This window comes from Protopterus annectens, chromosome 6.part0 (genome assembly GCF_019279795.1).
Source record: "Protopterus annectens isolate FY-2018-M chromosome 6.part0, PAN1.0, whole genome shotgun sequence".
Taxonomy (NCBI): Eukaryota; Metazoa; Chordata; order Ceratodontiformes; family Protopteridae; genus Protopterus; species Protopterus annectens.
The window spans coordinates 265,958,784-265,974,962 of record NC_056737.1 but is presented as its reverse complement, the minus strand read 5'-3'; the positions used below and the strand labels follow the sequence as shown (position 1 = coordinate 265,974,962).

The following is a 16,179-nucleotide window of genomic DNA, read 5'->3' as shown; positions in this document are numbered from 1 at the left end:
AGAGCTCTAAAAAGCTACTACTGTCTTCACTTAGCCATTGTGCCCCCCCATGCCTGATTTCTGATTCCACACAAGATCATTTATTTTTGTTACTGAAAAAGGGAGATGTAAAATGTATGCATTCTTTCTTTAAATTATTGGTGCCACTAGTATGTTGGTCATATAGTGTGGTTTTCTATGTATTAAGCAGCTTCAAAAATCACGTGATGATGTGGATTCAAAAATGTGTAAGGGGGCAAATCAAGCCTGAAAAATATGGACATACTTCCAAAAATAGGATCATCATGTGCAGGGGAAAATCAGTACTGAAAATATGAATGATTCTACAAAACAGAGACATTTGAGAGGTCTGTAAAGTGATTTATACTCATGCAGTTTAGAAGGTGGTCAGTTGCATAAACTAGTAGTTAATCTGTAAGCATAGCTATGCACTGATGCCATTGCATATTGGGCATGTGAGAGAAAAAGAATAGGGCAAGAAACAAAAAACAAATTTCCCAAATATGATGGCTTACCGTGACTTGTCTCTCATCCCAGCTGGCATTGTGGTCAGCAGTTTTAAATTCCAAAGTTATAAGTCTGAGTCCTGGAATAGCGAGACAGACGAAGTGAAAAGTTGGAATTATATATTAAAAAAGTCTAAGATCATGATGCTTCTGATTAATCCCTTTTTTCTGAGGTATGGTGATCTCAGAGTTAGTATGCAAACATAGTAGAGGTATGGGGGTGTCACTGCCCATGTTGGAGGGTGCCATAACTAAGAAAGAACAGCATTTGTCAACATTCCTTTAGTTTCACTGGGTTTTTTTTCATAATTCCAGGGTTCCTAACAATTTCAGGTATCAGAATTATGCATTGAGAGGTTCCACTGGTACAGGGTTCAGCACATCAGGCCAGCACAGGGATCATGCCCGCAGATCCCCCATGGCTGATACTGATGATGATGTTAACATGCAAGTGGGACAGTCTGGATTGTGCAATGGACACTGCAGGAAGACTCACTCAAATCCACCACTGCAGAAGCTCCAGTAGAGGTAAAAGGCTGAGCACAAGCCCTCATCAGAGCAGGACAGACATCCTGCCCTTAGACTCCTACATGGGCTCCACCTGTGTTCCTAGTCATGACAGATTCTGACATGTGGACTGCCTCTGAAGGCATACCCATCATACAAAAGAGAGGCAGAGGATGAAGCACCACCATGACTCTAGAACTGTCCCTGATATAAGTGTGATATTTAGTCAAAAAATAGATGTGCAGGCCAGTGACCTAGGCAAAGATGGCTGCTACATGCATCACTGTGACAAATGTACACTGTGGTTAGTGGGAAGACAGGCACCAACTCACAGTGATGTGAAATATAGTAACAGAGAGGAAACACTGCTGTTGATGTCACTGGTGGTGAATGCTGCCTCTGTAGGTTTATCCATAAGACAGAACACAATTGACATACCATTTGCCCCTACATGGTATGAAATCCATAGCTGTGGGAGGTTGAGGATATAAGGTGGTCAGGTACAGACTGTCTCATGTCAAACTGCACAGAGTATTACTGAGACATCAGTGTCATCTGCAGGCACACAGACTGCCACACCCAATTGTGGGCGTCATCCCAGTTGTTTGCTGTAGCAGCAGCACTCAGGCTAAACACAAAAGTGACACCTTGTCAGTGTCCATTTGTACCCATCCTGTAGTTCTGAAACTTCCCTGCTACTGACCTGATCCAGCCCCAACATTACAAGCCAGCTATGTGGACAGAGGCAGTGATCCCACTCGAACAGTTCTACAGTACCACTTGAGGATGTAGTCAGCTGACAGTATGTGGCTACTGTGTTCACCTCCCATAACCCTAGCCACATTATATTATTGGAGTCATCTGTCCCTGCACCCCACCTCCACCTGTGGAAGTAATGAGGGCTGTGTCCTGCCACCATAGGCCAGCATATGTTAATTTTTGATGTATAGCATGGCCAGTCCACCCATTTTCCCACATATTCTGGGTGTACTACTGCATGCTTCATTTTATTCTGCATTGTCTAACAGTGCTGCAATGTAATAAGTATTACTCTACCTCAGCTGTGGTTCTGCTGCTAAAGGTCCCTTTCTTGCTCCTTCGGCTGCTTCTGTGACATGTATGGCAGGTACTGCTGTGATGTCTGCCTGTTGCTCCATTTGTTTATGCTATGCTATGCTGTAGGCCATTGAACACAACAACGATCTTGCTGCATATATATCTGATTATACTGCAGTGACCTTCCTGAGGTGTTGAAGCCTTATAAGTGCCTTTTTATCAGTCTGATTACCCACTACACAAGGCTTCTGGTTTCTGCATGGACTGTATTGTAGTCCGTTTCCTGCTTGGCCTGAAGTTTGCATATCAAGGTCATCAAATGGGATCCTAAGGCATATCACTAGTGTACACATTACTTTTTTTTTTATCTTTATGATAAAATCAGTTCTCATATACCTTAATTACATACAATTCTGATTTCTATTATTTGACTTTTATGATCAAGCATATAAAGGCAAACGTTAATGAAAAGGTCAACAGCAAATGTTTAAGAAATGGAACAGAGTTTTAGAAAATGTGCTTTACTCTTTATGTTTGCAATGTTTTTTGCAAAACAAATAACATGTACCAGTTTCTGCTTGTAAAAACTTGTACTCTTCTCACCAGTAACATAATATGAAATATTTAAAACACAATCAACATTACAGAATAATCATTTATTTAAGGTTTTAATTACAATCAGTATTATTGTCTGCATCCCATTCCCTACTGGTCTTAATATACTTTGATAAAAATCTTTACAGTTAAATTCTGGAAAGAAGTCTGGCTGTTGTATAAGACTAGAATGAATGAAGTTGTCTTTTGAACTCTTTAATTCCTGTCTATTGACAGATTGTTTTCCAAGGAACTCTAGATGTGCTTAGCTATGTAGAATTTCATACTGTTGTGGGTAATTATTTACTTTATTTTATTACTTACCTAATCAGCTTATGTGTTTAATGAGTTCCTGGTATACTATATAAATTACAGCGGGACCATATAGTTCCAGATAATTCCAGAAATTGCCCTTAAAACATTTATAGACTTTATTATCTTATAACTGTCAAGGTTTCTGTTACCTATTTTCAAGTACTTCCATGTTTAACTGCTGCTAACTCTTAGCAAAGAAAGTAAAACACTAATCTGACTCCTAACAAAACAAATAAAGCACTAATTTTTTTCTTCTGGATTTGCAATGTACCGATAGGTTTATCACCAAGGTCTCTCCATGAAGGTTATAACCCTAAATTAAGTAAAATATTATCCAAGACCACATTTTGTTAGCTGTGAGCAAACAATTACAGTCATCCTCTTCGCAAGGCATCTGGAAATTATCCAGATTCCATCTAAAAATTAACAGCCATTCTTGAATTCAGCAAGATATTTAGTTCAACAGTTTTTCAATATGAATAGCAAAATCAAATATGAACACATAGAAAACAGATGGCGAAAGTAGAGACATTGGTGAAAGAAATGTGGTGAAACTGATAAAGGCTTTTTTTAGGCTGTAAAAGACGATGCTTAAAAAGACTGCATTGATGACATACCATTGACTCATTTAATGAAATAGGTTTGCCCCTAAGACTGGTGATGTTACAATGTTTTTTTATCCAACATCATTCATCAGTTCAAGAACAGGACTTGTGTGTCTACAGATGAGGCTAAAACTGATGTTGTCTTCAGAAATGCAGGGAGCACCTTATGAAAGGGCATAAACAGGCTTCCAGGCTGCATGGACAGCTGCTACACAAAGATCCAAGATGGGCACTAAACAGGGAAACACTTATAAGGATGCAACACCTGAGTGGGACAGTCTTAGAGAAAGTGGTAGAGGAAAAGGAACCAAGTGTCACAAGCATGAAAAAGATGTGCCATCTTTACTTACTGCAGGATCAATGACTAGGGCAGAAAGAATGATCTGGTGCAGTGCCAAGGGCATGGAATCCTATAAAAGCAGAGGTGTTGTTTCTACATTACAGAGGACACTGGTTAGGCATCACTTGGAGTGCTCTCTGCCATGTAACCAGTCAACCTGCAGATTCCCTTAAAAAGCAGCCATTGGGGGTATACCCATCCTCTCCCTAAAGCTTTACCACTTCCCTCCTCAAAGTAGCTCTACTGATACACTTCTGATGATGGAGTGAAAACTATGTACCTGCAATCTGCTTTGACAAAATTATAGTATCTCTTTTGTGATATCTGTCTCTTCTCATAAATGCATGCCATAATCCTTGGGTACTCTGCAGAATTAACTGTAACCATTTGTGTGGAGAAGATGCATTTTATAAGTAGATTTCATCGACCATGTTAATGTATGATACCACTCCAACTCACGACTTCTGCACTATATTTCTCCAGGAAAAAAGAATTAGAGTCTTTTTCCAGTGTGTGTTACTTCCTTACAGAACAGTATGCAAATAGTTTTAAGTCAGAATAAATGGAAAGCAGAACAAAAAGCAGACTGCAGCCCATATGCAATAGAATCATAATGAAATAGTTCATTTCTCAGGCTCATGACCGACATTCTGTTGCACAAATATAAACTCATATCTTGCACTAGAACTTTACTTAAATTACTTAATTTCTTGCTTCATTCTTGTATTACAAGATAACTTTGAACACAGATCTCTGTTTGGAAGTGGTCCCAAATCATATCTGAACAATAATTTCAAAAATAAGTATGCAGGTAACTATATCAAACATAAAACACAGTGCTAAACTGAAAGAGTTATAGAAATGCAGTTGTACAGTAGCAAATAAAAAGTGTATAAAGAGGTTTGTTTTAGCAATCTTTTTATTTATTTATTTAGACCAGGTTACTTCCACTAGACCTCTGATTTAGTTATAGGGGTATGAAAGGTGGCATCTGAACATACTTGATGTGGGAGTAGGATTTGGGCAGGTCACCAGGAAAATTCCTTTATTCTTCTTCAGAAGGTACCAAGGGACTAACACAGAAATGCAAGACAATGGAGAGGTAGAAGACAGGAAAGAAGAGATGTGATAGTAAGTATGAAAAGTAGTTCATTCAGCAGTTGAGAAGAGTCGATATCAACAAAATGGGAGTGTAAAAACTGTCAGGAGTAATTGTAATTATAGAATTATACAGAATGACAAATCTTGAGTAGAGAAGTAAACCATCCTATATATCCTCTACTGTATCGCCAAAATAGACTTTATAGAACTCTACTACATAGAAATGCCATCAAAGGCGATCCTGTCACAGGTCTCTACATTATTCCTGTAATCTTCAGATAAACACAGTGTGCTTCTGTATTTTAATTCTAAATAAATTACATAGGATTTAAACCAAATACTTACGCAAGTCTGCTCCCTGTATATTTTTAGCTCCAATGATTCTCACAGTTAAATCACGGAATGGGTGAACTTCTTTCTATCAAATGATAAAAAAATAATAATGAAAGTAATAGGAAATGTAAACAGAACACGATATACAATTTTAATGCTGACCTGTTACTGATTATGACTTTTGATTACAAGGTAGGTGAACTGCTCCAGCAGGACCCTTTTCAGCCACAACACATACACAATGTAAAAATACACAGCAAATACATATGCAGTAATGTGAATACATGACAAAAAAAAAAAAATCCCAGACGTTGAGGTACTGAGTTAATTTACATTTAGTAACAGTGGGCGTAAACAGAAGGTTTACCATCAAAATGTTGAAGCGGACTTGGTCGAATGATTGTATCATTGTCCCATTTCTACAAAACATCACAATGCCGAATACTGACATTGTCGATCTACATCCCGAATTCGACCTCGGAACAAGCATTAACATGGGTCAAGATAGGGCTGAGATTTGCACTTTGACAATGTCAGAATTTGACATTTTCACCATTCGACCTCTGGACTTCGTCAAAGTGCATTCGACTGAATCCACTTCTACATTTTGACAGTAAACCTAAACAAGACATAGTTTAGCTTAAGGTAAACAGTTACATTCTGCAGATCATGTGACATATATTTTTACTTATGCATTTATTTACATGGGTTAACTTCTTTCTAATATAGTTATGAGTCACATACTTCAGTGGCACAAAGAATTAACTTACTGATAATGATACATAAATGTTTGTGCTCATCTAGGAGTAGTCTTTGTAACTTCATACATAATACATGACTTGCATACACTGATTAGATATAATAACTGATACATTCCTTTGAAAGCTCAACCCAGGTTTAAACATGCCTACTTGTAAAGATATTACAATATGAACTATGATCAAATATGTGAAAGCCTTTTCAGTCTTTCCTAAGTACCAATCATTATCAAATCATGTTTGATTTCACAAAAAAAAACTTTCTCTCAGTTCCTTACCCTGGCCACACTAAGACTATTAAGTAAAGTTGGATCTACATTTTATTTGGCCAGCACTGTGAAAAGTTGTGGTAAACTTTTTTATGTTTTTGCAGAGGGGCTGCACCCCCCACACCCCCTGCAAATTAAATTTATCAACTCAGAGATCACACTACAATGAGGTAATGGGTAAATCACAGCCAGTCTGCATGTCAATCACACAATATTTTTTTCAGTATGGCCAAGTAAAATCTTTTAATGAATTCCACTTAGATGGTTAGGTCATTCGCTGAATAGGTAATTCGACAATTAGGGTCTGACAATTAGGTATTCGATAAATTAAGAATCGGACAATGTGATATAGACCCATAATGTTGAGGTGCTGTTTTCATTTGTTGCAGATGTCAGTGAATACCAGAGCACTAATTAATCCATGTAAAACATGTACAGTCTGAGGCAGCATCAGGAAGGCCAATAATAAATACCAAGAATAGAAAAGACTGAATGAATGACAGAAGTATTGTATGTTGCATATGTAACAATTTTCAACTTGTAATATTCTCTGTATGTACATTGGAGCTTTTCTCCCTGAGCCTCCGCTGAAAATGAACATGTATTCATTTGGACTATCTCGGTCAACAAATGTATAATAAAATAAAAAATAAATAAATAAAGTGATTGGAACAATAATGGTGTTTTCCCACCACAACTCTAACTTGCCTGTCATACAGTTATTTAGCGCATTGGGCCTGTTCAAAACAAAGTCAGACAGGACACTAAAATGGACAGAGTTGTTGCTGTAATCCATGCCTTTGTGAGGTCTAAAAAGATCACTTCTACAATCAGGCCATTTTCTATGCAACTCAGAAAAACAATGTAGTGAAGAATATGACTATAGTAGTACTTGGTAACTTTTTTGAGCTCACATTGTGTCTTTGCCAGGCAGCTACATTTTTACAGGCATTTTCAGGCAGAATAGTGTATAGATAAGTTTGTAATAATCAGTAATATCCTCTTCAGTCCTGGTGGTATATTTTATATTTTGCAACAGTTTGTTATCTGTCTCCACAGAGGAGCAAATAAATAGCAGTTTGGGATGAATGAATTTTGTGAACTAAGAGTTGAAACATGAAAAATGCTGGTACAAGTGAAACCGAAGACTCATAATCCATGTACCTAGACATGATGCTATCTTAAACAGCATCAATGAAAGCCAAACTAAATGCCTATTACTTGCCTTAAACAAAATATTAGTATGTTGCACATTATTTGTCTATGATGAGAAGCTGTAGCTATACCAGTTCACAAATGGCAGGGGTCACATCAGCCCCAAACAATTTTAAACACAGCAGCCTTACAGTATTCTATGTGAAATCATGGAAAAATCTCAATGGGAGTCTGATGACTCTCCACTGGACCGGTAATCAAGGAGCCTCAATCCTCACCACTGGCAACAGTGGGAGATGTTCATTGAGAGGATGACAAGTACACACACAATATTTCCAGATGCAGCTTTCTGCATCAAGTGCAACTTCCCTTAAGAGCACACAGAGACCACAAGCTGTTCAGGGATGGTTTCTCCCTCTTCCTCCAGATCCCAATAAGAGCCCCCACTGCCAGAGCTATAGAGTTGAGATCTCAGCTGAGTGATGAAGCCAAGACCTCCAGCACACTCTCTGTCCAACCAGTGCTTTTTGTCCATGCCCAAGTAGCTGATGCACACACACTCTTTGAGGTTTTATTTACACACACACACATACACACACACACACACACACACACACACACACACACACACACACACACACACACACACACACACACACACACACACACACACACACACACACAGACACACACACACCTACGAAAGGCTTGCACAGGTTTATTCACTACGTCACCTTCTGACCAAACTATAAGGTAGTTTTCACTGCCAAAGTCACTCATCAGCTACTTAAGGGCCTTTATCAAAGGGTATCCAATGTTATTGTGTAATATGTATATTAATACAAATGCTAGTTTGACCAAGGACAAGGCTATTAGGAGTGGCCCACACAGTGTCACCAAATAAATATGCAAATACTCTCAAAACGTAAATATCTCTACAAAGCTCAGCCACAATGAAAGGTTTAAATATATTTAATAATAAAAGAACAAGACAATACTAAATATATATTCACAGTGACATCGGAGTTCAAAACCACAGGAAATATTTAAAATAACTTTGCAGTACAGGCTTACACAAACAAAGAAAACATCTAAACTAAACTTCACTATATTCCTGACTGTATCTAAGAGAATTATACTGAACCCTAGAAACTTACTTCATTAGAGCAAGGCAGATGTGTGGTGAATGGTTCTTGTCAGGTCCAAGACCGAATACAGAATGCTCTGTCTCACTAAGAGACTTCTCAAGTTAATATCTAAAATATTACTGCTGGGCTAGCTTGCAGAATGACAATTTCTGGTAATCTGACTTCCAGTTCCCAGGCCAAAGTCTCCATTGCTAGAAGCCATCAGCATTTAGCTACTACCTGTAAAAATATACAGACAAGAGCTTTTCCTCAGATCTTTGACAGATGCTGGAAGTTGTAAAACAATCGCATTTCTTCATGCTTCAAAAGTAGCAATTAGTTCACTCCAAGGACAATACAGAAAGCTTGGTACAGACTTTCTGTCTCTAGTTGCATTGAAAACTTGAGAGACAGCCTCTTTATTGTGTAGCCTATAAAGTAATTTAATTTCAGCTATTTTTCTAAAGTTTGCTGGACTGAAGTTAATCCTCCAGTTTCCTCTGTTGACATAAACATTTAAACAGTTACAACAGTGCTTATACATTTCTGCCTTCTTCCAGTAGGGTACACTGTGGATACATTTTAAGCACCAGCACTTTACAAAATACCTTGTCAACACAAATATCTGTACAGAGCAGTTTGATATACACATGGCATACAGTTCTAATACATTTGTAACACAAGCATCTTATATAAATCATTTCAACATTCACCAACGATATAAAATTATTTACAAAATTCCAGCTAGCTGTGCATGCAGTATCTTCTTTCATCTCACTTCTTCCCCCTTTAAAGACTCAAGCTAGTTTTTCAAGTGACCCTTGCGAAATGTTGCTTGAGAGGAATAAGCCTATTTGGGACTACATTACTCCATCATTCTCTGTCTTGAGAGTCCATCAAATCTAGAGATCCCCTCACCCTATGCCCATAGAGCAACTCAAAAGGTGAAAAACCTGTGAATTCCTGCGGCTCCTTTCTGTAAGCAAACACACAGGGCAAATATTTGTCCCACACCTTCTTAAACTAGTCTGCAAATGCCCATAGCATGACCTTTAGTGTAGTTTAACCTCTCCACAAAACCATTAGTCTGGGGGTGGTAGGGGGTGGTTTTTAGGTGCTTCATCCCACAGTGCTCCCACAGACAAGCCTGCAGGTCTGACATGAAATAAGCACCTCTGTCAGTCGGTATTTCTTTTGGGAAACCTACCCTGCTGAAAATCACTAACAAAGCATTTGCCACCTTTCTGCCTCAATGGAGGACACAGTCACAGCCTCAGACTATCTGGTAGCAGAGTCTACTACCGCAAGGATATACTTATTCCCTGTGGAACTTGGGGTACTCAGATGCCTCACAATATTTAAAGCTACCCTCTGAAATGGCTCCTCAGTCACAGGCAAAGGCTACTTTTTGGCACTGCTCACAGGTCCTGCAGTACCCTGTTACATCCCTGGAAATCCCAGGCCAATAAATGTTCTGCATAAGATGTCTCTTGTATACTTTATGCCCATATGACCTGCAAAGGGAATACCATGGGCTATGGCTAGAAGTGCCAGAAGGTAGGCTTTGGGCACTGCCATCTGCTGTATTACCTCACCCTCTAGCCCCCCTCTTGGTTCCACTCTCTTTACAGCAACCCTTTGTCCCAGTATACAGATTCCCCTTTTCCTTGAGAATCAGGTGCCTCCCTGGCTAGCTCCCTCAAGCCTTGTAATGTAGGGTCTGAGAGCTGAGCCTGTCTCAACTCTCTCTTTGTAACCCTTTCCAGCTCCCCTTCCACAGGAAGCCTGGTATCCTCTGACAGTAGTGCCTCACTGTCAGCCTGGGTACTACTACTCACCTCTGCCCTTGCAGTCACTCTGCCCAAGGGAGCATCAGTACCAACAAGCAGCTGTGGCTCACCTTCAGTCTCACTTCTACAAGGTATCTCCCCACGAAGTAGCCACCTCACCAGTCCTGGCTGCAAGTGTGCAATCTACCTGGGTCTCCCCCAGGCAACCAGACCCACATGCTTGTCTCCAAGCCTGACTGTGTGTCACTGCATACACACAAGGTACTGCATTATCAAAATCATTCCCTATCAGGACATCTGCAGGGATATCCTCAAACACACCTACTTGCTTGCTTACTTTTTCACACTCCCCGTCAAGGTGAACCCTAGCCAGAGGGATATGGAATGAGGTCCCTTCTAAAGCTCTGACTGAAGTAGACTGCCCAAGCAAGACATGCTCCTCTTTAACCATTGCAGGCTTCACAATGGTTAGGCCAGAGGCTGTGTCTCTCTTAGCAGTGGCCTATTTCCCATCTACTAAGACAGGATATAATTTCTTGTGGAAGTGTGGCACCCTTGCTGTCTCCAGACAACTTACCCCTGGCATTCTGTCATTCCCAGGTTACTGGATCCCCTACCTTTTATTACCTACCTTGCCTCTGTGGACTTATATATGCTATATGGCCCCACTGGTTACATTTAAAATTTTTTATTTAAAACATTTAACCCTTGATCCTGGCCATGTACCTGAACTAGTGGCTTCCCCTGTTACTGGTGGACTCTGTTGGGACAGTTTAGGCTGCCCAGTGCCCACCATGTGTTCCCTTAGACCCATGTGCAGCACTGAGTATCCCTTTCCTGTGCAGTGATGCCCTTTTTACTAAGTATAGGTACCCCTTTTTCCCCAACTCATCTGTGGTATTGCATTCCCTATCGCCAACCAGATTCTCATGTCCTCAGGCAAAGTGCTAAGGGCTTGTTCCCTCAACAAAGGGTCTGCCAGATTTACAAAAATGATGGCTTGACACCCACTCACCCACCTATGAAAATAAATGCTTAACTCAGCAACATAATCACATACACTTTCATCTGCCTTGTGCCTGTGGTCACAAAACTTTTTCTATAAGCTTCACGAGTTAACTTAAAAAACTCTAATAAACAATTTTAACAGTATTATAATTTAAGCAATCAATGTCAGACTATTTAGAAACAGCAGTTACAGTTTTACCATGGAGTAAGGGGGTCAGGAACCATACCCAGACCCCTTGGTCAACATTATACTGTTTACATACCTTTTCAAAACTACTAAAATTATCACACTCTGTAAACTATGGAAGACATTTAGTGACCTTTACCGCTTCTGGGGTTCAGTTACTCCCTTCCCCATTACCTCCAGGACCCACTCAAAGAGTCAGCATTTCCTTTTCGTGTTGCCTCAGCCTCTCATTTGGCCTCCAGTTCAAGTCTCTAACCCCAGATGGGTTTTTAAGTCCTCTGAGGCAAAGCTGTACTGTCCATTTTTTGAGAGTTGTACATCCCCAAGGCCAGTCTGGTCGTCCTCCTGGTTGCTGGTCTGTGATGCAGCTGTGGTTAAGGTTGCAATCATTTCTCCTTTAGCTAGGTCAGCATTCCCCAAACCTTTGGCTTGGCACATCTCAGCCAACTATTTCCTTGTCAGCTTGCCATAATCCTCTGCTAGCATCCTTGCCTGCTCTCCCTAACTGACGATGCTAACAAAAATATTAAATAAAACTATTTTGATATGAAACTTGGAATATCTATCATGTGGCTGCTTGAGAGTACACACACCTTCTTTAGTGACCACTGTTTACAGGCTACAGGAGTTCAATATCCACACCAATGAATCACAGTATGTGATGTAGTGATCCGACCACTGCCAACCAAATGTGATGACTCTCCACTGGACAAGTAATTAAGGAGCCTCAGTCCTCACCACTGGCAACAGTAGGGGGATGTTCACTGAGAGGATGACAGGTACACTCACAGTATTTCCAGATGCAGCTCTCTGCATCAAATGCAATTTCCCTTAAGAGCACAAAGAGACCATAGACAGTACAGGACTGGTTTCTCCCTCTTTCTCCATATTCCCAATATGACTCACCACTGGCACAGCTATAGAGTTGAGATCAAAGCTGACTGATAAAGCCAAGACCTCCAGCTCCCTGTCTGTTCAACCAGGGCTTTGTGTCCCAGCCCAAGTACCTGACACACACACACACACACACACACACACACACACACACACACACACACACACACACACACACACACACTCTTTGAGGTTTGATTTACACACACACACACACCTGGGAAAGGATGGCACAGGGTTATTTGCTATGCCCCCTTCTGCTTGGAGTATAAGGTAGTTTTCACTGCCAAGAATCACTCTTTATCAGCTACTTTAGGGCCCTTAACAAGGGGTGTCCAATTATACTGCGTAATATTAATATTAATACAAATGGTAGTTTGACCAAGAGCAAGGCTATTAGGAGTGGCCCACACAGTGTCAACAAATAAATATGCATGTACTCTCAAAACCTCTACAAAGATCAGTCACAATGAAAGGTTTAAATATATTAATAATAAATAATAAAAGAACAAGACAATACTATATATATATATATATATATATATATATATATATATATATATATATATATATATATATATATATATTCACAATGGCATCAGAGTTCAAAAACACAGGAGATATTTAAAATAACTTTGCAGCACAGGCTCACACAAACCAAGGCAGATGTGTGGTGAATGGTGCTTGTTAGGTCAAATACTGAATACAGAATGCTCTAAGAGGCTTCTCAAGTTAATATCTAAAATATTAATGCTGGGCTAGCTTGCATAATGACATAATTTCTAGTCATCTGACTTCTAGTCCCCAGGCCAAAACCCCCATTGCAAGAAGTTGGCAGCATTTAGCATCTACCCATAAAAATATGTATTGAAGGGCTTTTCCTCAGATCTTTGGCAGATGCTGGAAGTCATAAAACAATTGCATTCCTTCATGCTTCAAAAGAAGCAAATTAGTTTACTCCAAGGACAATACAGAAAGCTTCTTAGTACAGACTTTGTGCCTCTAGCTGCATTGAAAACTTGAGAGATAGCCTCTTTATTGCATAGCCCAGACATCCACGGTGGTGCAGCGGTAGCGTTGTTGTCTCACAGCAAGAGGTTCTCCCGTTCGATTCTCGGCTGGTGTACGGGGGCTACCTTCTGTGTGGAGTCTGCATGTCCTCCCCATGGTTGGGTGGACACTCGAAAGACATGCGTAAATAGGCGTGCCTTCATTGAAGGCTGGACGTCAAGCTGGCACCTCAGCGTTCATGAAAATCTACAGCCAATCATTAGCGGACGGGAGTTCCGCTGTGGCGATCCCTAACCGGGAAAAGCCGAAAGACAAACAACAACAGTTTCAGCTATTTTTCTGAAGTTTGCTGGACTGAAGTTAACCCTCCAGGTTCCTCTGTTGACATATACATTTAAACAGTTGCAATAGTGCATGTACATTTCTGTTCTCTTCCAGTAGGGCACACTGTGGATACATTTTAAGCACAAGCATTTTACAAAATACCTTTAAAACACAAACATTTGTACAGAGCAGTTTGATATACACATGACATACAGTTCTAAGTTTTGCAACACAAGCATCTTATATAAATCATTTTGATATTCACCAATGACATATAATTATTTACAAAATTCCAGCTAGCTGTGCTGGCAGTACCTCCTTTCATCACAAGGAGCTTATTCAAAAGAAGAGCTGGGACCTAGGTCTTTTACATATGTAACAGTGTGGGTTTTCTAAGGAGAGAGCATGTTTGTTTAATCTTGTGGCATTGTTTGAAGAGGTAGCAGTAGTATTTGATTAAGGGCTAACAATTCATGTTTGCTTATCTTAACCTTGCTAAGCCAGCTCAGTAAATAATGGAGTCATTGACCAATTAAAAGCATTCTTTTTCAGTCCAGATATGCCTCAATGGGTAGAAAGTTTGTTAAACAGGGCGCATATGTCAGTGTCTTGTTCGGGTTACCTATCTGTCCCTATAAGGATTACCAGAGGGCACTGTACTGGGGCCACTTCTTTTCAAACATTTCTTATCAGACATACAATGGTAAATGGGCTGTGGATTAATGACAGCAAACTGAGTAGCATAAATTACTTTGACAAAAGATGATGAAACTATCCAAAATAACCTGCAAAATATACACCTGATACAGTAATAATGATCTCGGGTTTCGGGTTGAATGTCATTAAATGCAACTTAGGAATATAAAATAAATGGTTAAGTCACATAAGACAGTACAGTCACTGAAGGTCTAGAGGCAATGACATAAAACAATTTAACCTTTGACTACTGCTCATCTGTCAAAGTCAGAAAAGCATATTATTTAGTCCAACTAATTCTGAAGGTGACATCTAGATACTTTGGGAAGGTTATTGTATACCTCACTGATATAACACATTGTCAAATGTAACTATGTATTTTGTGAACTTCAAACAACCCACCTGAAACAACTTGAAAAGGTACAAGGGACTCTAAATTACAATAAAAATCATAAAGATGGAAAACTAAACTGCTCAGGAAGGCTTCAAGAACGGTTATAGTCTGTTTCATAAAGGTTGCTTAGAGGTAAGCTCTGCTCAGTCTGTAAAGCACTTCCTGGTCTGGTCTATGCATATACCACATCACTGGGGAGCTGAGATAAGATCAAGTAACAGAATACAAAAATAAATATTAACAGATACATTATAATACAAAAATAAATATCAGTAATAGAAAAAATAGGAAGTGAAAAATGTCAGTATGAAAGTTTAAAGCAATCAAGCTTCTTAAAAACAAGTAGGTTGCAAGCTGGACAGTCAAACCTCTGGATCTATATAGCATGAGCTGGCAAGGAAGAAAACAAAGAGTAAACATGTCATCATGAAGAGAAGACCACCAGAGTTCAGTAATGAGGTTAGGAAAGCTGTGTGGTAAAAGGAGACGGTTTACAAGAAGTAAAAAGGACAGGATGATGAAAGAAGACAACATTATGAAATGTTAAAGAGAATGCAATAAAGGAAGTGAGACAGACAAAAAAAGAGTTAAGATATGGAAAAGCAGACAAAAAAAAAGAGGAAAACAAGCAGTAATGCCCAATAGGGTGGGTGTTAAACAGAAATAACAGGCAACCCAGAGGTATTGTGAGGGATACTGAAAAATTAATGAAAGAGAGTAGAGAATTCAAAGAGGAAGGAGAATAAACAAAGCTTCTAAGAATATTTATCTCCACCTTTATTAAGGAGACTGTAGGCAGAAATCCTGTATGAGTGAAGAGGGGATGGGAAGTGAGAGGCTGACTGATTATTATTATTTTTTTTTTTGGTCAGAAGAGGGTTAAAAGGGAGTCACTAGTTTTAAGAGATAATGAACCATGGGGTCCATATGCAGTACCACTCAGAATCCTTACAAATCTAGATGAAGTGTTGCCAGGTTCTCTGACCTAATTTGTGGACAGGTTGCTAAGGACTATAAGAATGTCAAAAGCAATTCAGAAAATTAGGAAGGATGTGGCAGAATAGAGTACCATTGTTAAAAGATCATTTCTCCTCTTGCATCACATATTACTGCAGACTCAAATCAGTTGTCTTTTTTTTACTCTTTACTAACATGTGCATTTTGTACAACCTGTGATATAGTAGTCTTCCTCACCTCAGATTGCCACTT

At 39.5% G+C, this 16,179-nt stretch overlaps 1 protein-coding gene across 1 annotated transcript in view; it reads right to left on the bottom strand.

The window, feature by feature from the left end:
* The window catches only part of PLA2G4F (phospholipase A2 group IVF), a 1,189,208-nt gene that overhangs the window by 823,820 nt on the left and 349,209 nt on the right, over nucleotides 1-16,179 (bottom strand). Inside the window, exon 2 of the mRNA XM_044074012.1 lies at nucleotides 5,370-5,442. Coding sequence (XP_043929947.1) covers nucleotides 5,370-5,442 — 73 coding nt within the window. The remainder of the gene's footprint in view (nucleotides 1-5,369; nucleotides 5,443-16,179) is intronic.